Source organism: Lipophrys pholis (assembly GCF_963383615.2).
Source record: "Lipophrys pholis genome assembly, chromosome: 17".
In the NCBI taxonomy this organism is placed as follows: domain Eukaryota; kingdom Metazoa; phylum Chordata; class Actinopteri; order Blenniiformes; family Blenniidae; genus Lipophrys; species Lipophrys pholis.
Window position 1 is genome coordinate 26,653,023 of NC_137643.1, and position 22,714 is coordinate 26,675,736.

General features: G+C 47.4%; 2 protein-coding genes across 7 annotated transcripts in view; one reads left to right on the forward strand and one right to left on the reverse strand.

Annotated features, from left to right (window-relative positions):
* Nucleotides 1–8,411, forward strand: part of LOC308123008 (death-associated protein kinase 2) — a 33,122-nt gene extending 24,711 nt beyond the window's left edge. For 4 of the 5 annotated variants that reach the window (XM_080485225.1, XM_080485224.1, XM_080485226.1 and 1 more), the window contains exons 10-13: nt 3,564–3,609; nt 4,073–4,162; nt 4,310–4,399; nt 8,010–8,406. In XM_080485225.1, coding sequence (XP_080341351.1) covers nt 3,564–3,609; nt 4,073–4,162; nt 4,310–4,399; nt 8,010–8,090 — 307 coding nt within the window. In that variant the 3' untranslated portion in view covers nt 8,091–8,406. Of the gene's footprint in view, nt 1–3,563; nt 3,610–4,072; nt 4,163–4,309; nt 4,400–8,009 lie in introns of all 5 variants that reach the window. The other variant, XM_080485223.1, reaches the window with a different exon arrangement.
* Nucleotides 8,412–17,028: 8,617 nt separating this feature from the next.
* LOC308123010 (protein S100-A13-like) lies at nt 17,029–22,362 on the reverse strand. 2 transcript variants are annotated; one of them, XR_013936186.1, is made up of 4 exons: nt 22,250–22,362; nt 18,388–18,519; nt 17,130–17,626; nt 17,029–17,082 (listed from the first exon to the last, which is right to left on the reverse strand). XR_013936186.1 is itself a non-coding variant. In XM_080485229.1 (3 exons), exons 1-3 carry the CDS (start codon nt 22,256–22,258, stop codon nt 17,465–17,467), a joined length of 303 nt encoding a protein of 100 aa, XP_080341355.1. In that variant the 5' UTR covers nt 22,259–22,362; the 3' UTR covers nt 17,029–17,464. The 2 variants fall into 2 exon arrangements, 1 of the variants encoding a protein (XP_080341355.1); XM_080485229.1 differs by having other exon boundaries at nt 17,029–17,626.
* Between the last annotated feature and the right edge of the window lie 352 nt (nt 22,363–22,714).

Genomic DNA, 22,714 nt, shown 5'->3' on the forward strand with positions numbered 1-22,714 from the left:
CTGAGGCACCATACCAGCAACTCTTCTACTGAGACACCATACCAGCAGTTCTTCCACTGAGGCACCATACCAGCAGTTCTTCTACTGAGACACCATACCAGCAGTTCTTCTACTGAGACACCATACCAGCAGCTCTTCTACTGAGACACCATACCAGCAGTTCTTCTACTGAGACACCATACTAGCAGCTACTGGAGTTAGCTTTCCATTGTATTCTTGGATTAAGGCAACACTGCGCTCAGCATGGTGACTGATGACCGCTATCTGCTGCTGCTGCTGCTGCTGTTATCTGGAAGTCTTCATATCTGGAAGTCTTCACATCTGGAAGTCTTCACATCTGGAAGTCTTCATATCTGGAGGTCTCCATATCTGGAAGTCTTCATATCTGGAAGTCTTCATATCTGGAAGTCTCCATATCTGGAAGTCTCCATATCTGGAAGTCTCCATGTCTGGAAGTCTTCATATCTGGAAGTCTCCATATCTGGAAGTCTTCACATCTGGAAGTCTTCATATCTGGAGGTCTCCATATCTGGAAGTCTTCATATCTGGAAGTCTTCATATCTGGAAGTCTCCATATCTGGAAGTCTCCATATCTGGAAGTCTCCATGTCTGGAAGTCTTCATATCTGGAAGTCTCCATATCTGGAAGTCTCCATGTCTGGAAGTCTTCATATCTGGAAGTCTCCATATCTGGAAGTCTTCATATCTGGAAGTCTTCATATCTGGAAGTCTTCATATCTGGAAGTCTCCATATCTGGAAGTCTTCATATCTGGAAGTCTTCATATCTGGAAGTCTCCATATCTGGAAGTCTCCATATCTGGAAGTCTTCATGTCTGGAAGTCTTCATGTCTGGAAGTCTCCATGTCTGGAAGTCTCCATATCTGGAAGTCTCCATGTCTGGAAGTCTTCATGTCTGGAAGTCTTCCCGCTGCTGCCAAGGAGCAGGATCAGGGTCCAGGAAGCCGTCTTCCAAACTCAGCTTCTGGAAGAATTGTCCTGTGTTGGTTGTTGCCAAGTCTTTCAGCTGGAGTTCAGAAAGAGCTTGATTTGGGGGTGTTGGGTGCTTTTCTGGAGATTCATCTCCCACTGTGGCATGAAGTGTGGTGAGGATTTGCCTCTTTTCCTCCACTGTGATGAGGTGGGTCAAAAAGTGCCAGAGCGACAAGCTCCTCTGAGAGATACCACAGATGCCCTCCGAGTTTGTTCAGGGCTGCCTTAGCTAAGTCCCGGCTGGATTGAGGGTCGGGGTAGGCCATCAAGTCCTGTCTTGGGGCGGCGGCGGCATCTGGTGCCAGTGTCCATGCTTTAGCATACAGGAGACATACGAAGACAGCGATTTGCCGCAGGCCCTCCTCCTCTCTTGCTGTGAGCTTGAATTGGCTCCGGAACATCCATACCTTCAGTGCATAGATGGCTTTGGACATCCACCTTGCATGGTGCTTGGGTCCTGGAGCTAGGACCTTGACGAGATAAGGCTAAACGTCAGTCTCATTGAGGGAGGGCTAAATGTTGTTGGAATTGGGAAATAATTCACCAGGAGAGTTTTTCCAGCTATTCCAACAAATTTAGGGGGTTGGAGCTGAAAAAATATTATTTTGAAAATGTACCCCTCGGGAAGGGCCACCTTAATACATATACACATATATACATATATACATATATACATATATACATATATACATATACAGAAATCAGTTAAAAGCCTGATTAATTAGAGTTTGAAACCTTTTTTTAAAAACCTCTGGGGTCTCCGAGGCTCCCCGGCAGGCTGTTCCACAGACGGGGGCCATAGGAGCTGAATGCAGCCCCCCCGGGGGTCTTGGTCCTGGTTTGAGGAACAATTAAACTCAGGGTCAGTGAGGGTCGGTACGGTAGAATCAGGCCAGATAAATAGGAGGGTGCAAAACCGTTCAGACACTTAAAATCTAATAAAAGAACTTAAAATCCACCCTGAAGCGAACCGGGAGCCGATGCAGTGATTTTAAAACAAGCGTGATGTGGGCCGCCCTCTGGTCCTCGTGTACCCCTGCAGCAGGGTTCTGTAGGAGGTGGAGTGGATCAGACCAGACCAGAGAGCAGGGCGGTACCATAGTCCAGCTACAGGAGGTAAAAACATTATTCAGTACCTCTAAAGAGCTGCTTTGTCCCTCATGTCTCTCCTGCTCAAGCTCAAATATGCACAGCGCCCCCTGGTGTATTAGATGTGGTTTCTGGATCCTGCCGGCGCTACGTTGGTGGAACCAGTGACGTACCACGTTCTGGAGTGACGTGATGATGTGGCTCTTCTGGCTCCATGACAATGGAAACACAACCACTTCTTTGGAGCTGCTCATTAAGAACTGGACTAGAACCTAAACTACAACCTGGACTAGAGCCTGAACTAGAACCTGGACTAGAGCCTGAACTAGAACCTGGACTAGAACCTGGACTAGAGCCTGAACTACAACCTGGACTAGAGCCTGAACTAGAACCTGGACTAGAACCTGGACTAGAGCCTGAACTACAACCTGAACTACAACCTGGACTAGAACCTGGACTAGAACCTGGACTAGAACCTGAACTACCAGGAGCATGTGACCCTACCAGCCATCAGCTTCACTCCATCCAGACCTTCTCCAGGATTCAAGACTCTTTCTTTGACAAAGTCTGGAGCTTTTTCAAATGTTGATGTTCTGGCTGGAGCTGCCGCCATCTTGGATATCCCACAATCCCTTGGGGCAGGTTTCCCAAGATGGCGTCAGTCAGGAAACATCAACAGTTTGATGGTTTGTCTGGAAACTTCTGGACTTTGGTGTGAAGGATTGAGGAACCTGCAGGTTGGAATGAGAGGAGAGGTTCTGGTTTGGTTTTATTTGCTTTAATCCCTCGTCCTTCCAGCGCTGTGGCCTTGTCGTGGTGGAGGAGCTCGTCTGGTCATGTGACCTTCAGGGCTGTGCCGTATGGAGCACATGCGCATGACGGTTTTTCCTCAGAGAATCCAGATGTGCAGAGATCCAGAGGACAAACGGGATCTTGTGACACGAAGCCTCGGGAACCTTCAGGAGGTTCTGTGATGCTGCGACGTCAACAAACCGGGGATGTCCCGCCAAAATAAAATGCTTTAAATACCAGTTAGTCTGAGTGTGAAGAGGAACTTCCTTCAGGAAGTTTTTATTAGAGACGAACGTCGACAACTAGAACTGGATCCTAGTTTGGTTCCCAGAGGATTCTGGGAGAGGAACTTTCAATGTTAGAAGAGCTGCTTTATCTGCTCGTGTGTCACTAATTCATCACTAATTCAAGCTGCGTCATCACTACAACGTATTCTTTAAATATGTAATACTCATTTTCATTTTTCACCTGTTTTAGTAACTCAAGGCAAATCTATTTCTCTCTCCCTGTTGAGTCACAAGTCAGTGTTTCACAAGGAAGCAAATTAAAAGAAAACAAGAAGAATAGAAATAGGAATCTTAATCCAAAGGGATTAGGAATCTTAATCCAAAGGGATTAGGAATCTTAATCTGAAGCGATTGAGATGATGGAGGGTGCAGAAGATAAGGTGTTTGTGTTTGTCTGTTCTGCAGGGATAGGATGACGGCCCAGGAGAGTCTGGATCATCCCTGGATCAAGGTACCGACTCTTTCGTCATCCTGCTGAGCCTAGAACCAACACAGACTGGCTCCGGTACCTAGTGGCCTGTGGACAGTCACGGTCCGGGTCTGGTTTGTTCTGGTCTATTTGAACCGGACTGATTGGTTCTGATTTGTCAGGACTAGACTGGGTGGTTCTGGTCTGTGCGGGTCCCAGTCCCTGGTATCTAGAAGAAATGTTCTAGAATATTGACCTTGAAGGTGAACGAAGGTCGTCCTTCAACCAGACAAACTCCAGGTGGTTCTACGCTCGAACCTGCTCTGGTACCTGGTTTAAACTCCACTGGTTTTCTTTAGCAATGACTGCTGGGAGAACCTGAGAGAACCTGGGAGAGCCTGACAGAACCAGAGAGAACCTGACAGAACAAGAGAGAACAAGAAAGAACCTGACAGAACCAGAGAGAACCAACTCCCCCTAACAACTCTGTGCTCGTCTGTTGCAGCCAATCACCCACAAGCAGGCGGCCAAGAGGAACCGATCGTCCATCAATATGAAGAACTTCAAGAAGTTTAATGCCAGAAGGAAGTGGAAGGTGAGTCCAGTGGATCCCGTCTGGATCAGTGATCATGTGAGATCACAGCGACAGGATTCACTTCACGTTAAATCAGTTCAGTTTGAATTCAGTTCAGTTTAATCCTAACATTTGCGATAACGTTTGTCCACATGGTTCCTCCTGCAGATGTCCTACAACATGGTGTCGGTCTGTAACCGGCTGGCAAACTGGAACCTGCGCCGCAGTCAGAACAGCTCAGAACCTGATCCACTGCAGGTGAGATACTTCTTGTCAGTCCTTCACTGGAGAACTGGGGAACCAGGGAACCGGGGAAATGGGGAACTAGGGAATGGTAAAAACGGAGAACTAGAGAACCAGGTGTGGCGGGGTTCTTCTCCAGTTCAGAATAATAACCACCACGATCCATATGACAAGTCGTCTTGTTCTTTATTTGGGGTGAAACATAGAGCAGCCAAACACAGAGCAGCCAAACACAGAGCAGCCAAACATAGAGCAGTCAAACATAGAGCAGCCAAACACAGAGCAGCCAAACATAGAGCAGCCAAACACAGAGTAGCCAAACATAGAGCAGTCAAACATAGAGCAGCCAAACACAGAGCAGCCAAACATAGAGCAGCCAAACACAGAGTAGCCAAACATAGAGCAGCCAAACACAGAGCAGCCAAACATAGAGCAGCCAAACACAGAGCAGCCAAACACAGAGCAGTCAAACATAGAGCAGCCAAACACAGAGCAGCCAAACATAGAGCAGCCAAACACAGAGCAGCCAAACACAGAGCAGTCAAACACAGAGCAGTCAAACACAGAGCAGCCAAACACAGAGCAGCCAAACACAGAGCAGCCAAACACAGAGCAGCCAAACACAGAGCAGTCAGGTGTGCAGCCCTGGCCGACTTTAACAGTTGAGGAAGAGCGAGATGAACTAGATGAATGACTTGGAACCAACATGGAGCCCAGTGAGGAACTGTGTGTGACGTGTATGTGTGTGTGCTGCTGCCCCATTAATGACGGAGTTGCTCCATCACACCGGAGAACTGGGGAACCGAGGAACTAAGGAATCTCCTCGTCAGCTCTCCTTCATCTTCTCATTTCTTCAAGCTGTTTTCTACCAGAAAGAATAAAAAGCTTCAGGTCGGCTCTTTAATGTTTGTTGATTCTTCAAATTAAAACTCTTCAGCTTCAGAATGTCTCTTACACTGAAGGTCCAGCACGTAGTGAAACTTGTCGGTGTCCTGGAGTTCAACACCCGAGATGTTTCCAGAGTCCAACCTGAGGTCCGTTTCAGAACCAGGCTGCGGACCAGGATTACTTTTCTTTGTTCAGAGATCTGAAACAAACATCTGAAGGCCTGTTCATGTTCCCGGTGTCCGCCGCCGGTGTCCGCCGCCGGTGTCCGCCGCCGGTGCACGCGGCACTCGTGACGTCAAAATCGTCATCCGCCCCGTGCGCGATTGTCTGCTCCAACCCCGCGGCGGTGGACCGCGCAACCTGTACACGCCCACTGTGAGTGGGCCAGAGCCAACCGGACGAGATCCTGTTTCATACAAACACTCAGACAAGCAGATTTTACAGACGGCGTTGTGCCATGATCCACCGTGATCCACCGTGATCCACCGTGATCCACCATGATCCACTGTGATCCACCGTGATCCACCGTGATCCACCGTGATCCACCATGATCCACTGTGATCCACCGTGATCACTGCATCTAAAGTTGTTTATCACTAGAGCAGATTGTTAGTACTGCGCTAGCAGATTTCCTCATAACAAGTTAGTATTTTTCACACAGTTTTTAAGTGGAAAAGTTATTTTGAGAATGAATATCTTAACAATCGTTACGTTATGGATCGTTATGGATCGTTATGGATCGTCACGTTATGGATCGTTACGTTATGGAACGTTATGGATCGTTATGGATCGTCACGTTGTGGATCGTTACGTTATGGATCGTTACGTTATGGAATGTTATGGATCCTTACGGATCCTTACGTTATGGATCCTTCCGTTACGTTATGGAACGTTATGGATCGTTATGGATCCTTACGTTATGGATCCTTACGTTACGTTATGGAACGTTACGTTATGGATCGTTATGTTACGATATGAAACGTTATGGATCGTTACGTTATGGATCCTTGCATTACGTTATGAAAAGTTATGGATCCTTACGTTATGTTATGGATCGTTACGTTATGAAATGTTATGGATCGTTATGGATCCTTACGTCACATTATGAAACGTTATGGATCCTTACGTTATGGATCCTTACGTTACGTTATGGAACGTTATGGATCCTTACGTCACATTATGAAACGTTATGGATCGTTACGTTATGGATCGTTACGTTATGAAACGTCATGGATCATTATGTTATGGATCCTTGCATTATATTATGAAACGTTATGGATCCTTACGTTATGTTATGGATCGTTACGTTACGTTCTGAAACGTTATGGATCGTTACGTTATGAATCGTTACTTTATGTTATGGATCGTTACGTTATGGATCGTTACGTTATGGATCGTTACGTTATGAAACGTTATGGATCCTTATGTTACGTTATGGATCCTTATGTTATGGATCGTTACGTTACGTTATGAAACGTTATGGATCCTTATGTTACGTTATGGATCGTTATGTTATGGATCGTTACGTTACGTTATGAAACGTTATGGATCATTATGTTACGTTATGGATCGTTATGGATCATTATGGATCGTTACATTATGGATCTTTACGTTACGTTATGGATCATTATGGATCTTTACGTTTCGTTATGGAACGTTATGGATCCTTACGTTACGTTATGAAACGTTATGGATCCTTATGGATCGTTACATTATGGATCTTTACGTTTCGTTATGGAACGTTATGGATCATTACGTTATGGATCCTTACGTTACGTTATGAAACGTTATGGATCGTTACGTTATGTTATGGAACGTTATGGATCGTTATGGATCGTTGCGTTATGTTATGGAACATTATGGATCGTTATGGATCATTACGTTATGGATCCTTACGTTACGTTATGGATCGTTACGGAATGGATCCTTACATTACGTTATGGAACATTATGGATCCTTACGTTACGTTATGAAACGTTACGTTATGGATCCTTATGTTACGTTATGGATCCTTATGTTACGTTATGAAACGTTACGTTATGGATCCTTACGTTACGTTATGAAACGTCACGTTATGGATCGTTACGTTACGTTATGAAACGTTACGTTATGGATCATTACGTTACGTTATGGAACGTTACGTTATGGATCGTTACGTTACGTTATGGATCCTTATGTTACGTTATGGAACGTTATGGATCGTTACGTTACGTTATGGAACGTTACGTTATGGATCGTTACGTTACGTTATGGATCCTTATGTTACGTTATGGAACGTTATGGATCGTTACGTTACGTTATGGAACGTTACGTTATGGATCGTTACGTTACGTTATGGATCCTTATGTTACGTTATGGAACGTGCACGGAAGTGACACCAGAGTGGAGGATGCAATATGGATGCAATTGTGTGCGCTCCGCGGACACACGCAGGCACGAGCGTACTCGCGACACACGCGGACATTGGTAGCATGGCGGACCCTTAAGGTTCAGGAGCTCGTCTCCTCGTCACTGGTTCAAAGAAGGAAAAACATCTTGACTGGAGAGTACTGGCTGTGTGTACTGTGTGTACTGTGTGTACTGCGTGTGATAATGCTCCTCTCTAAGTTATACATTGGGTTATCGAGACTCAACACTCCTCACATTGTGACTGTGTGTGTGTGTGTGTGTGTGTGTGTGTGTGTGTGTGTGTGTGTGTGTGTGTGTGTGTGTGTGTGTGTGTGTGTGTGTTCTGCAGAGACAGTGTGAAAGTGATGTTGAGGACACGGAGACCAAAACCGCCTCGCTGCTGCGGCGCCGCCTGAGCAGCAGTTCCTGAAGCCGCCAGCAGAGGGCAACAGAGCAATCACAAGTTCCCCTTTGGAAGCAAAAACAACATCTTCAGTCTCACCAGCCGACTCTTCAGGCAGAACGTTGAAACCGTCGGAGTTCAGACTTTGCACACACACGTCCACTGGCCGTTCACTCTGCACAGTGCTGTCTGTTCACTGATTCACACGTTCACACATTTCTGTAGAAAGAAAAAATCTGACAAAATGTTTATTGAATTAGTTTCTGCAAAAGTTTAGAATCTTTGAAATGTATTTTTCTAAAATGGTGAAATAAAAACTGCAGCCTGAATTCTGTTCACCTGGTCACTAAAGGCCTCATCATCAAAATGTGTGAAGAGATGAGTGAAGAGATGAAGAGATCAGATGAGGAGTGAAGGGATGTGGGGATGAGGAGTAAAGGGATAAAGGGATGAGTGAAGGGATGAGAGAAAGGATGAAGAGATGAGGAGTGAAGGGATGAGGAATGAAGGGATGAAGAGATGAGTGAAGGGATGAAGAGTGAAGGGATGAAGAGATGAGTGAAGGGATGAGGAGTGAAGGGATGAAGAGTGAAGGGATGAGGAGATGAGTGAAGGGATGAGGAGATGAGTGAAGGGATGAGGAGTGAAGGGATGAGGAGATGAGTGAAGGGATGAGGAGATGAGTGAAGGGATGAAGAGATGAGTGAAGGGATGAGGAGTGAAGGGATGAAGAGATGAGTGAAGGGATGAGGAGTGAAGGGATGAAGAGATGAGTGAAGGGATGAGGAGTGAAGGGATGAAGAGATGAGTGAAGGGATGAAGAGTGAAGGGATGAAGTGATGAGTGGGTCCGGGTCCTGACAGGAAGTTCCTTGGTCCGGGTCCTGACAGGAAGTTCCTGGGTCCGGGTCCTGACAGGAAGTTCCTTGGTCCGGGTCCTGACAGGAAGTGCCGGAGTCACTTAATTGTTTGTGGTTTCTGTGACGTCACGAAAACGGGTAGTTGTTGGAATAGGAGAGATTAAGATTAGGGCTGGAGGGATTAGGATGGTGATCACATTGATCAGGATGATCACCGTGAAGCTGGCTCTCCCTCATTGCCAGTACTACTCCTGAGCAGCTCATATTGTTGGATGTTGTGTTGGATGTTGTGTTGGATGTTGTGTTGGATGTTGTGTTGGGTGTTGTGTTGAATGTTGTGTTGGATGTTGTGTTGGGTGTTGTGTTGGATGTTGTGTTGGGTGTTGTGTTGGATGTTGTGTTTGGTGTTGTGTTGAATGTTGTGTTGGATGTTGTGTTTGGTGTTGTGTTGGATGTTGTGTTGGATGTTGTGTTTGGTGTTGTGTTTGGTGTTGTGTTGGATGTTGTGTTGGATGTTGTGTTGGGTGTTGTGTTGGGTGTTGTGTTGGATGTTGTGTTGGATGTTGTGTTGGATGTTGTGTTTGGTGTTGTGTTGGATGTTGTGTTTGGTGTTGTGTTGGGTGTTGTGTTGGATGTTGTGTTGGATGTTGTGTTGGATGTTGTGTTGGGTTTTGTGTTGGGTGTTGTGTTGGATGTTGTGTTTGGTGTTGTGCTGGGTGTTGTGTTGGATGTTGTGTTTGGTGTTGTGTTTGGTGTTGTGTTGGATGTTGTGTTGGATGTTGTGTTGGGTGTTGTGTTGGGTGTTGTGTTGGATGTTGTGTTTGGTGTTGTGTTGGATGTTGTGTTGGATGTTGTGTTTGGTGTTGTGTTTGGTGTTGTGTTGGATGTTGTGTTGGATGTTGTGTTGGGTGTTGTGTTGGATGTTGTGTTGGATGTTGTGTTGGATGTTGTGTTGGATGTTGTGTTGGGTGTTGTGTTGAATGTTGTGTTGGATGTTGTGTTGGGTGTTGTGTTGGATGTTGTGTTGGGTGTTGTGTTGAATGTTGTGTTGGATGTTGTGTTTGGTGTTGTGTTGAATGTTGTGTTGGATGTTGTGTTTGGTGTTGTGTTGGATGTTGTGTTGGATGTTGTGTTTGGTGTTGTGTTTGGTGTTGTGTTGGATGTTGTGTTGGATGTTGTGTTGGGTGTTGTGTTGGGTGTTGTGTTGGATGTTGTGTTGGATGTTGTGTTGGATGTTGTGTTTGGTGTTGTGTTGGATGTTGTGTTGGATGTTGTGTTTGGTGTTGTGTTTGGTGTTGTGTTGGATGTTGTGTTTGGTGTTGTGTTGGGTGTTGTGTTGGATGTTGTGTTGGATGTTGTGTTGGATGTTGTGTTGGGTTTTGTGTTGGGTGTTGTGTTGGATGTTGTGTTTGGTGTTGTGCTGGGTGTTGTGTTGGGTGTTGTGTTGGATGTTGTGTTGGATGTTGTGTTTGGTGTTGTGTTGGATGTTGTGTTGGATGTTGTGTTTGGTGTTGTGTTTGGTGTTGTGTTGGATGTTGTGTTGGATGTTGTGTTGGGTGTTGTGTTGGATGTTGTGTTGGATGTTGTGTTGGATGTTGTGTTGGGTGTTGTGTTGGATGTTGTGTTGGATGTTGTGTTGGATGTTGTGTTGGGTGTTGTGTTGGATGTTGTGTTGGATGTTGTGTTTGGTGTTGTGCTGGGTGTTGTGTTGGGTGTTGTGTTGGATGTTGTGTTGGATGTTGTGTTGGATGTTGTGTTGGATGTTGTGTTTGGTGTTGTGTTGGATGTTGTGTTGGATGTTGTGTTTGGTGTTGTGTTTGGTGTTGTGTTGGATGTTGTGTTGGATGTTGTGTTGGATGTTGTGTTGGGTGTTGTGTTGGGTGTTGTGTTGGATGTTGTGTTGGGTGTTGTGTTGGATGTTGTGTTGGGTGTTGTGTTTGGTGTTGTGTTGGATGTTGTGTTTGGTGTTGTGTTGGGTGTTGTGTTGGATGTTGTGTTGGATGTTGTGTTGGATGTTGTGTTGGATGTTGTGTTGGATGTTGTGTTGGGTGTTGTGTTTGGTGTTATGCTGGGTGTTGTGTTGGGTGTTGTGTTGGATGTTGTGTTGGGTGTTGTGTTGGGTGTTGTGTTGGGTGTTGTGTTGGATGTTGTGTTGGATGTTGTGTTTGGTGTTGTGTTGGATGTTGTGTTGGATGTTGTGTTTGGTGTTGTGTTTGGTGTTGTGTTGGATGTTGTGTTGGATGTTGTGTTGGATGTTGTGTTTGGTGTTGTGCTGGGTGTTGTGTTGGATGTTGTGTTGGATGTTGTGTTGGGTGTTGTGTTGGATGTTGTGTTGGGTGTTGTGTTTGGTGTTGTGTTTGGTGTTGTGTTTGGTGTTGTGTTGGGTGTTGTGTTGGATGTTGTGTTTGGTGTTGTGCTGGGTGTTGTGTTGGATGTTGTGTTGGGTGTTGTGTTGGATGTTGTGTTTGGTGTTGTGCTGGGTGTTGTGTTGGATGTTGTGTTGGGTGTTGTGTTGGTGCTCCAGGTTCTTTGTCTTCTGGGTGCTGCACTGCCACTGGTCTCTGCCCCTCCTGATAGTACTCCTCAGTGAGACAGTCTCTGCTCCTCCTGATAGTACTCCTCAGTGAGACAGTCTCTGCTCCTCCTGATAGTACTCCTCAGTGAGAAGGTCTCTGCTCCTCCTGATAGTACTCCTCAGTGAGAAGGTCTCTGCTCCTCCTGATAGTACTCCTCAGTGAGAAGGTCTCTGCTCCTCCTGATAGTACTCCTCAGTGAAACAGTCTCTGCTCCTCCTGATAGTACCCCTCAGTGAGACAGTCTCTGCTCCTCCTGATAGTACTCCTCAGTGAGACAGTCTCTGCACATCTGGACCAAATGTCCTCAACATGTTGGACAGCAGACATTTTCTCTGCAAAGCCCGATTGCAGCTCATCTCCTCTGTCCCTCTGTCCCTCTGTCCCTCTGTCCCTTCCAGATTGGACCTAATAAAGGCTTGAGATGTTCTGATGATCTGTTCCTCCATAATCAGTTTGCATGTTTGGTATCCCGAGAACACATTTGGTCTGTTTTTTACAGATTAGGCAGATTATGTAGAGGGTTTAATTCCACGGTTCCCTTCTCAGCCACCAGTCAATCCTGCTGATGCAGTCCTCTCTGTCTCTGTCTCTCCGTCTCTCTGTCCCATGTCTAAAGGGATAATGTCTAACCTATACAACCAGATCTCTAAATGGAACCGTCCCTCTATGGCTGCTGTCAGAACCACTTGGGAACTGGACCCAGGCTTTTCTTTTCCAGACAACGTCTGGGATTCAACCCTGCAACCCTGAAGTAGCACTCTACTTCCTCATGTGCCCGTCGTGCTCTTTTGCAGTTTAAAGTACTTCACCACATTCACATATGTAAAACCAAACTGGCTGGCATGTCTCCAGATGTGGACCCTACTAGTGATCAATGTAGAGGTGCTCCTGGTCCACTCATTCACATGTCCCAGTCTTGTCCCAGTCTTGTCCCGGTCTTGTCCCACTTGATCTATTTTGGACATCATTTTTCCAAAATATGTCAGAGATACTTCACCACCAATATCAGCCAAACCCTTTGACCGCTGTCTTTGGCATGTCTCCAGATGGAAGCCAAACTCAATGTCCTGGCGCTCACGTCTCGTGGACAGATCATCTCCCGCCGTCCGTCTCGCGCTGGATAAGAGGGCTGATGATCTGCTTGAATCTAGAGAAAAGACGGAACGGGGAACGGAAAGCAAATTCCATCAGCTGTGGGACCTCTTCTTGAAAGTCTTTGAGAGACCCACTTCTGTCCTGTCTGAGGTGTCTTCTACTGTCTTTTAGTTTAGCTTCTTTTTTTAATTCTCTCTTTATTTTTCTGGATATAATTTATTTATTTCTGGCATTTTCTTTGTCATTTTTCTATTTATTTATTTGAATAATTTTTTCTCTTCTTCCAAGTACTTTGATGGGTGGGGTCTGTTTAGTGTGTCTTACTGCGTCCCACATCCCAACATAGTTCTTAAGGTGAGTTGGTAGGAAGGATTGTCTGTACACATGTGTACTGTGGACCTTGACCTTTACTCCTCACAATGGGACTTAGAGGTCCTCTGGATTAGGCCGGACTCTTGTTTGGATGTCTTGCGGCCTGTGTGAGTGTTCTTGTTAAGGCGGGGGGACAGTACAGTACAGTACAGTACAGTACAGTACAGTACAGTACAAGCTATTTTCTGTTATTACCTTTCAATAAAAAGCCTTTGTATTACAGATAGATACTCGTGTAGTCAGACTAAATACCTTTACTGATGAAAACAATCCGAGGTCACGTCTCTCCTGCTGCAGCTGCATGAAAAACTTCTGGGGGTCGAGGACGGAGACAAACGTCAGCTTTTCATGGTCTTGAAAATAATAGAATCCTGAATCCTGCCATGGAGTTTGTAGTGAGCACAAGTAAAGTGCACCAGACCTCCGCTCCAGTGCCGCGGTGCGTTCAATGACCTCTTGGAAATAGTTTTGACAATAACTCTACAATGGAACGTCTTCATCTTCTCCTTCAGCCATTGTCGTTTGACTAAACCTCTATTAAATCAACACAACTATATTTTGTTCCTGCAGCTGCTCCAGATGCATTCAGCTAGCTGGAGAGTGAACTCTGACCATCCAATCAGAGGGCTTGAATATGCTGACATCATCCTAGGCCTTCTAGAAGGTCCTGAGTCGTGAATATCTAAATCTGATTGGTTGAAGCAGCAGCGACCGACTCTTATTTTACACTGCAGACTGCAGGCCTCAGGCAGATTTCTTTACCCGGCAACAGGTGATGGCTGGACTGTGATTGGTTAAAGCCTTACTATGGAAGTACACGTCTGGAAGCAGCTGTCAGGGGAGAAACTATAAGAGGAAGCAGACAGACAGTTTGGAAGTATTGAAGAAGTATTGAAGAAGTATTGATGGACCAAATATGATCAACATCAGTCTGATGCTGATCTTTTTCTTATTCCTGCAGAGAAGCCTGGAAATGACCTGGAGGTGACCTGGAGGTGACCTGGAAGTGACCTGGAGATGACCTGGAGGTGACCTGGAGGTGACCTGGAAGTCACCCGGACAGACCAAGTATTGGACGGACCAGGTGCTGAGAGTCCCTGGACACTCTCTCAATGCCCTTGTTGTGGTGGCGGTTCCAGAAGAGGAAGAGGAGCAGCAGCTTGAGTCCAGGAGACGAAGGTCTGGTGGATGGTTTGATTGTGATCCTGAAACGAACATCGACTCACGAGTGTTTCACTGCAGAACAGAAGTGGCCGGCGGCGGTCAGCACCGTCTGTCTCCACAGGAAGTTGGTCCACGAGCATCTCGTCCTCAAAACTGCAACCCTCCACAACTCGCATACGACTACTTCTTTCAGCAGTATTGATTTGAAGAATTTCGAAGTATACTTGACACATTTGGAAGGATTATAAAGTACATTTGACACAAAGACATGCTCGTCGACAATATTGTGTATTTTTAGGTCTTTGATTTGGCAAACAGAGGATTTGTTGGAGCAAAATAATAATCAGCTTGATTCATGATTCCAAAGCTCTTCTGCAGTAAAACAAATAATACTAGTGTTTGTTTTATCATTATTTCCCCAGATTACCTCACATCACTCAGATATGGCAGAATGAGGGCCTTATATAATAAGTTGAGTGAATTTTGATCGAATACTCATCGGATTTTACACATTATGACAATATTCTTTTTCAATTTTGACTTCAGGATGTTTGTATGTGGCTTCACACTGAGCGTTTCATTTAAAGTAATTCCCATAAAAATATTTACATGCACTTGTTCAATTTGTTTACCATTAAGAGAATGGTAAACAAAGGTAAACAAAGCCATATGATACCATTCTAGATATATATGGACATGTACTAGATATATGGAAAATATAGAAAACGTGAATTAGAAAAAACAAGATGTAAAGGTACATTGTACAGGATTGATTTTCTGAAATCTTATCCATGGACGAGTTGTCCTCTGGGGGCGCTGTCTGTGAACGAGCTGTCCCACAGCTGAGGACGTCCAAGCAGAGCAGCTCAGGACGAAACCCGAAGCCTCGGCGGTGAACATGCAGCTGATAAGCAGGAAGGAACGAAACACCGCCGGGTTTTATTCTTTCTACAAACAACATGAAGCCTTTCTTTGTCAATAAATAGAATCCCACGTAGAAGTGAGCTGGAAGCCCCGCAAACAAGTCAAACACCGATCCTCTGCACGCTGAACCTGCAGGAAGTGGAGGGACAAGTGGAGGGACAAGTGGCGGGACCCTGGCAGGAAGTGGAGGGACAAGTGGAGGGACAAGTGGCGGGACCCCGGCAGGAAGTGGAGGGACAAGTGGCGGGACCCCGGCAGGAAGTGGAGGGACAAGTGGCGGGACCCTGGCAGGAAGTGGTAGGACAAGTGGTGGGACCCCGGCAGGAAGTGGAGGGACAAGTGGAGGGACAAGTGTCGGGACCCCGGCAGGAAGTGGAGGGACAAGTGGAGGGACAAGTGGCGGGACCCCGGCAGGAAGTGGAGGGACAAGTGGAGGGACAAGTGGAGGGACCCCGGCAGGAAGTGGAGGGACAAGTGGAGGGACCCTGGCAGGAAGTGGAGGGATGCGGCTCCAGGAATCCGACCCAATCAGACCCGGGTCTGAATCAGCTGAATCTGAGCTGCTGCAAAGCATGCTGGGTAGGATGACCACATGTTGACCTGTGAGACAGAGATCACGTCTCACTAGCTGGATGTAATAAAACGTTCTAAACTAGAAGCCGTCTTGAAGACATAAAGGTTGGATGAGATGTAATTTCCTGCTCCTGAACTCTGATAAAACTGAAATTATTATATTTGGTCCAAAACATGAGAGAGAAATGATGTAAAGATCTAGTACCTCTAGATGGTATTACTTTGTCCTCTAGTACCACTGTGAGGAACCTGGGAACCATTAAACAATCTGCAGGACTGCCTTTTTTCACCTCCGTAATATTTCCAACATTAGAAACATGCTGACTCAGAGTGATGCTGAAAAAGTAATCCATCATTAGTTACTTCCAGAGTAACTATTGTAACTCCCTGTAATCAGGGTGGAACAATAACTGGTTCTAAATGCTGCAGCCAGAGTCGTGACCAGAACCAGCACCAGAGATCAGCTCACTCCAATACTAACCTCGCTTCATTGGCTCCCTGTTCAATCTAGAAGAGAATTTAAAATCCTCCTTCTAACTTAGAACGCTCTGAACAACCAGGTTCCATCAGATCTTAAAGACCTGCTGGTCCCAGATCTCCCCAGAAGAACTCTTGGTTCTCACAGTGCTGGCTTACTGGAGGTTCCTAGCTTTTCTAAAAGTAGAATGGAGGCAGAGCTTTCAGCTTTCAGGTTCCTCTGATGTGGAACCAGATCCAGTTTCAGTTAGGGAGGCTGAAACAGGCTCTACTGTTAAGGTTCTACTAAAGACTTTTCTATTTACTAAAGTTAGGACTGTTTCAAGACACTTTCACTCTCTCTCTACCTCTCCCTCTCTCTCTCTTCCTCCCTTCCACTCCCTCTCCATACCTCTACCTCTCTCTCTCTTCCTCTACCACTCTTCCTCTCTACCTCTCCATACCTCTACCTCTCTCTCTCTTCCTCCCTTCCACTCCCTCTCTACCGCTCCATACCTCTACCTCTCTCTCTCTTCCTCCCTTCCACTCCCTCTACCTCTCCCTACCTCTACCTCTCTCTCTTCCTCCCTTCCACTCCCTCTCTACCTCTCCATACCTCTACCTCTCTCTCTCTTCCTCCCTTCCACTCCCTCTTTACCCCACTCTCTACCTCTCTTCCACTCCCTCTATTCCTCCCTTCCTCTCTCTACCTCCCAAAGGGTTGTTTCCCCCAATCCATCTCTCTGTCTATCCAATCCTTTCATCTCCTCTAACCCCCCCCCCCCCCCCCCCCCCCTCAACTGGTCAGCAGAAAGCCTCAACCCCTGAGTCTGGTTCTGCAGGTTTTTCTGTTGTATTTGGTGCTCTATAATAAAGTTGAATTGAATTGAATGTCATTACAATGTAATAACACATCATGATGTAATAACATCAAGAGAGCCACGTGCATGTTGGTAGTGTTTTATTAAGATTGAGTGGAGAGAGACCGGTGGCTGGCTCACTGGAGGAGGAGGAGCCTCCTCACCGGAGGAGGAGGACCCTCCTCACAGGAGGAGGAGGAGCCTCCTCACCGGAGGAGGAGGACCCTCCTCACCGGAGGAGGAGGACCCTCCTCACCGGAGGAGGAGGAGCCTCCTCACCGGAGGAGGAGGACCCTCCTCACCGGAGGAGGAGGAGCCTCCTCACCGGAGGAGGTGGAGCCTCTTTAACGGATGAGGAGGAGCCTCCTCACCGGAGGAGGAGGAGCCTCCTCACCGGAGGAGGAGGAGCCTCCTCACCGGAGGAGGTGGAGCCTCTTTAACGGATGAGGAGGAGCCTCCTCACCGGAGGAGGAGGAGCCTCCTCACCGGAGGAGGAGCCTCCTCACCGGAGGAGTAGCCTCCTCACAGGAGCATGCAGGTACAGCCCCTCTGCTCACTCGCCACGTTTTTGAACTGGGTCCCGGCGAGCGATTGGACGAGGGTCCAGAAGTGCTTGAAGGAAATCCCCTCCCCCTCACAGACGCCCATCTTCCTCAGGACGTCCCCCATCTCTAGGTTCGGGCCCTGCAACGACAAGATGCCAGCAGGAACCGTGACCAACGCTGGCCCAGAACAAATTATCCATGTTGAAACGTCCCGGTTCTTTGGAGCGTTTCTGTTTCCTGCCGCGGCGCAAGGGAATGATGTCATCACACACCTGGCGTAGCTTCTGTAAGCGAATCACGCCATTCACACCCGTTGGGATCAAAAAGGGCGTTGAACTTTGAAACGACTCAAAGGAATTGAAACCACTTGAAACCAAACCGGTTCTCTACAAGACCTGGTCTCTACAAGACCCGTTCAGATTCTGGTCCCTCATCAGCTCTGTGGACTGGTTGTTTAAATGTTTGCCCTCGACACGGTTCTGACTCGGCTCTGACCCGATTCTTACTCAGTTCTGACTGGGCTCTGACCCGGTTCTTACCCGGTTCTGACTCGGCTCTGACCCGATTCTTACTCAGTTCTGACTGGGCTCTGACCCGGTTCTTACCCGGTTCTGACTCGGCTCTGACCCGATTCTTACTCAGTTCTAAATGGGCTCTGACTTGGTTCTTACCCGGTTCTGACCGAGTTCTGACCCTGTTCTGACTCGGGTTCAGGCAGGAAGTCGCAGCATCGACTCTGGAGCAGGACCAAGTGCAGGCCAGAGGTTAGAGGTCACAGAAACACCAGCTGCTCCACTTCCTCCACTGAGACTAAAGACCTGGAACTCCTTTTATTTTGAAAGTCTGTTTGGCCACTTCCTGTGAATCACCTTCATCAGGTTGTGTGAACGTGTGAATCACCTTCATCATGTTGGGCAGCTGTGAGGACAGAAGGCCTTTGAACTCGTTGGTGTTCAGCGTCCCGCTGTTGTTTCCTGAAGCAGAGTGGAACTGACCGACCAGGGTGCTGATGGCATTCTCCAGGTCTGATGGCTGAAACACAGAGTGAACGGCTGAAACAGAGAGTGAACGGCTGAAACAGAGAGTGAACGGCTGAAACAGAGAGTGAACGGCTGAAACACAGAGTGAACGGCTGAAACAGAGAGTGAACGGCTGAAACACAGAGTGAACGGCTGAAACACAGAGTGAACGGCTGAAACAGAGAGTGAACGGCTGAAACACAGAGTGAACGGCTGAAACAGAGAGTGAACGGCTGAAACAGAGACAGTGAACGGCTGAAACACAGAGTAAACGGCTGAAACAGAGAGTGAACGGCTGAAACACAGAGTGAACGGCTGAAACACAGAGTGAACGGCTGAAACAGAGAGTGAACGGCTGAAACACAGAGTGAACGGCTGAAACACAGAGTGAATGGCTGAAACACAGAGTGAACAGCTGAAACAGAGAGTGAACGGCTGAAACAGAGACAGTGAACGGCTGAAACACAGAGTGAACGGCTGAAACACAGAGTGAACGGCTGAAACAGAGAGTGAACGGCTGAAACAGAGACAGTGAACGGCTAAAACAGAGTAAACGGCTGAAACACAGAGTGAACGGCTGAAACAGAGACAGTGAACGGCTGAAACAGAGTGACAGAGACAGAGAGAGAGACAGAGAGAGAGACAGAGAGAGACAGACAGAGAGAGAGAGACATAGAAAGAGAGAGAGACAGAGAGAGACAGCGAGACAGAGACAGAGGGAGACAGACAGAGAGAGAGACATAGAAAGAGAGAGAGACAGAGAGCGAGAACGAGACAAAGAGAGACAGAAAGAGAGAGCGAGACAGAGAGAGAGCGAGACAGAGAAAGACAGACAGAGAGACAGAGAGAGAGACAGCGAGAGAGACAGAGAGAGAGAGACAAAGAGAAAGAGACAGAGAGACAGACAGACAGAGAGAGAGAGACATAGAAAGAGAGAGAGACAGAGAGCAAGAACGAGACAGAGAGAGACAGAGAGAGAGAGCGAGACAGAGAGAGCGAGAGAGACAGAGACAGAGCGAGACAGAGAAAGACAGACAGAGAGAGACAGAGAGAGCGAGAGAGAGAGAGAGAGACAAAGAGACAGAGAGAGAGACAGACAGACAGAGAGAGACAGAGAGACAGACAGACAGACAGACAGACAGACAGACAGACAGACAGACAGACAGAGACCATCATCTCAGAGGATGACAGCAGCTGAAAACTGGTTCAGCTGAAGTTTCTTACTTCTAAATTTTTTCTCTGTTAGGGCTTTTCCACCAAAAAGAACCAGGTTCTAGTTCAGGTTCTAGTTCAGTTCTTAAATGAGCACCACCAAAGAACCGGTTCTTTTTCCACCGTTAGCGGAGCCAGTAGAGCTACGTCACTGCGTCACTCCAAAACGTGATACGTCACTGATTTCACCAATGTAGCACTGAAGGCTCATCCAGGAACCAGGAGACGGACTGGACCAGTGGTTTAGTCCGGGTCGCTCCATCTAGTCTGACCTGAACCTCTGAAGCACCAAAGAGCCAGAAGACATTATGTCTCTTGTCTCTCTGTTGGGGTTTTTTCACGTCCGTCTTGCTTTAGTCCAGAGCTCCAGAGTGGACATAGAGGGGAATAATAAGGTGTGAAAGATCCTGGCTCTTATTTTCCACCGTTCCAACATTCCATAGTGACTTTCTGCTCCTTTCACTTTATTTCTGGACGTGTCTGAATCAAAAGCTTCAACATGGAGGAATGGAGGTGTAGAATGATAGAACTGCTCTACAGCCGTTTCCATGGTAACCTAGGTAACCACTCTGATTAAAGTTCTCTTTCACATGAAGCCATTAAAAAGCTCTTTTTAGCTCTAGAAACTCCAAGATTCATTTCCAGTAGTTTGTAGTTTGTTTAGTAGTTCCTGAGGAACCAGAAGTCTGGCTTCATTAGAAAGAAGTTCTTTTCTCTAGAACCACTCTGGGGCTCTGTGTTAACATGAGTTTTCAGAAAGCTGGTTCAACCTCACTTCCGCCTTTTAGGTAGAGATACCTCCAGAGATACCTCCAGAGATAACTCCAGAGATACCTCCAGAGATAACTCCAGAGATACCTCCAGAGATACCTCCAGAGATACCTCCAGAGATACCTCCAGAGATACCTCCAGAGATAACTCCAGAGATACCTCCAGAGATAACTCCAGAGATAACTCCAGAGATAACTCCAGAGATAACTCCAGAGATAACTCCAGAGATAACTCCAGAGATAACTCTTTGGCAGTGGAAACACAAAGAACCGGTGCTAAGGCTGGTCCTGGACCAGAACTAGAACCTGGTTCTTTTCAGAGGAAAAGCCCCCTGGGAGTCAAATAACAAACAGGTTCCTGGTTCAGCCTCCAGCAGGAACAAACAGGTTCAGGGAAATGTGACAAAATGTTTTCTTCTTTAGTCTGACGAGCAATAGAACGACTTTACAGACTCCCAGCGATCCACCACAGAAGAAGAAAGACTTTACAGACGCCCAGCGATCCACCACAGAAGAAGAAAGACTTTACAGACTCCCAGCGATCCACCACAGAAGAAGAAAGACTTTACAGACGCCCAGCGATCCACCACAGAAGAAGAAAGACTTTACAGACGCCCAGCGATCCACCACAGAAGAAGAAAGACTTTACAGACTCCCAGCGATCCACCACAGAAGAAGAACGACTTTACAGACGCCCAGCGATCCACCACAGAAGAAGAAAGACTTTACAGACGCCCAGCGATCCACCACAGAAGAAGAGTGACAAGGTGTTGTGCTCTCAGGGAAACGTCTCACAGAATGATGAGACAAAACTCCTGCTCTCATCCTCTTCCTCACTGGACTCTCCTGCTCTCATCCTCTTCCTCACTGGACTCTCCTGTTCTCATCCTCTTCCTCACTCCATCGTCTTCCTCACTAGACTCTCCCGCTCTCATCGTCTTCCTCACTGGACTCTCCTGCTCTCATCCTCTTCCTCACTGGACACTCCTCTCATCCTCTTCCTCACCCCATCCTCTTCCTCACTGGACTCTCCTGCTCTCATCCTCTTGCTCACTGGACTCTCCTGCTCTCATCCTCTTCCTCACTGGACACTCCTCTCATCCTCTTCCTCACCCCATCCTCTTCCTCACTGGACTCTCCTGCTCTCATCAACTTCCTCACTGGACACTCCTCCTCTCATCCTCTTCCTCACTGGACACTCCTGTTCTCATCCTCTTCCTCACTCCATCGTCTTCCTCACTAGACTCTCCCGCTCTCATCCTCTTCCTCACTCCATCCTCTTCCTCACTGGACACTCCTGCTCTCATCCTCTTCCTCACTCCATCCTCTTCCTCACTGGACACTCCTGCTCTCATCCTCTTCCTCACTCCATCCTCTTCCTCACTGGACTCTCCCGCTCCAGGCCAGAACACCCAGGAAGTGTGAGAAGCCACGTGCTCAACCTCGTCAAAGCGCGCGAAAAGCGCGTGCATGCAGCGGTGGCGCGCCGCGGGGCGCTCCCTGTTCTCAGGGCGGGGCCGTCTGGAAACTTTCTGTTGGAGTTGTGAAACACGGGATTTCCTGAAACTCGCTGAAAAGTCGTCCGATCACCACCGCGCGCTTTCAGATCCGCGTTTTTATTGAGCGCAAACAGAACCGACCAGCAGAACCGACCAGCAGAACCGACCAGCAGAACCGACCGGGAAGTCTGTTCTCCAGCTGTAAGCGAGCGCAAACGTCCAGCGCCTCGTTTTATGTGTCCCGGGAATAAATGTTTCTTACCTGACTCATGTCTGCGGTGGTTCGGTTCGGTTCGGAGGTGCGTCGCGCTGCTGCTGCTGCTGAGTGTCGGTGGATCAGCGGCTCTGCCAGCAGCTGGCTGTTCCTGGATCCTCCCCCTGGGTGGGGCACGGGGGGGGGCCGGGGAGCACACGTTTCACCCTCCTCCAGCTTTTCAATGTCTGTAACTTCGTTTAGCGGTCTGTTGGTTCAAATAGCAGCCTGTCCCCTCTATCAGCAGTCTGTCCCCTCTGTCAGCAGTCTGTCCCCTCTATCAGCAGTCTGTCCCCTCTATCAGCAGTCTGTCCCCTATGTCAGCAGTCTGTCCCCTCTGTTAACAGTCTGTCCCCTCTGTCAGAAGTCTGTCCCTTCTGTTAACAGTATGTCCCCTCTGTTAACAGTCTGTCCCCTCTGTCAGAAGTCTGTCCCTTCTGTTAACAGTATGTCCCCTCTGTTAACAGTCTGTCC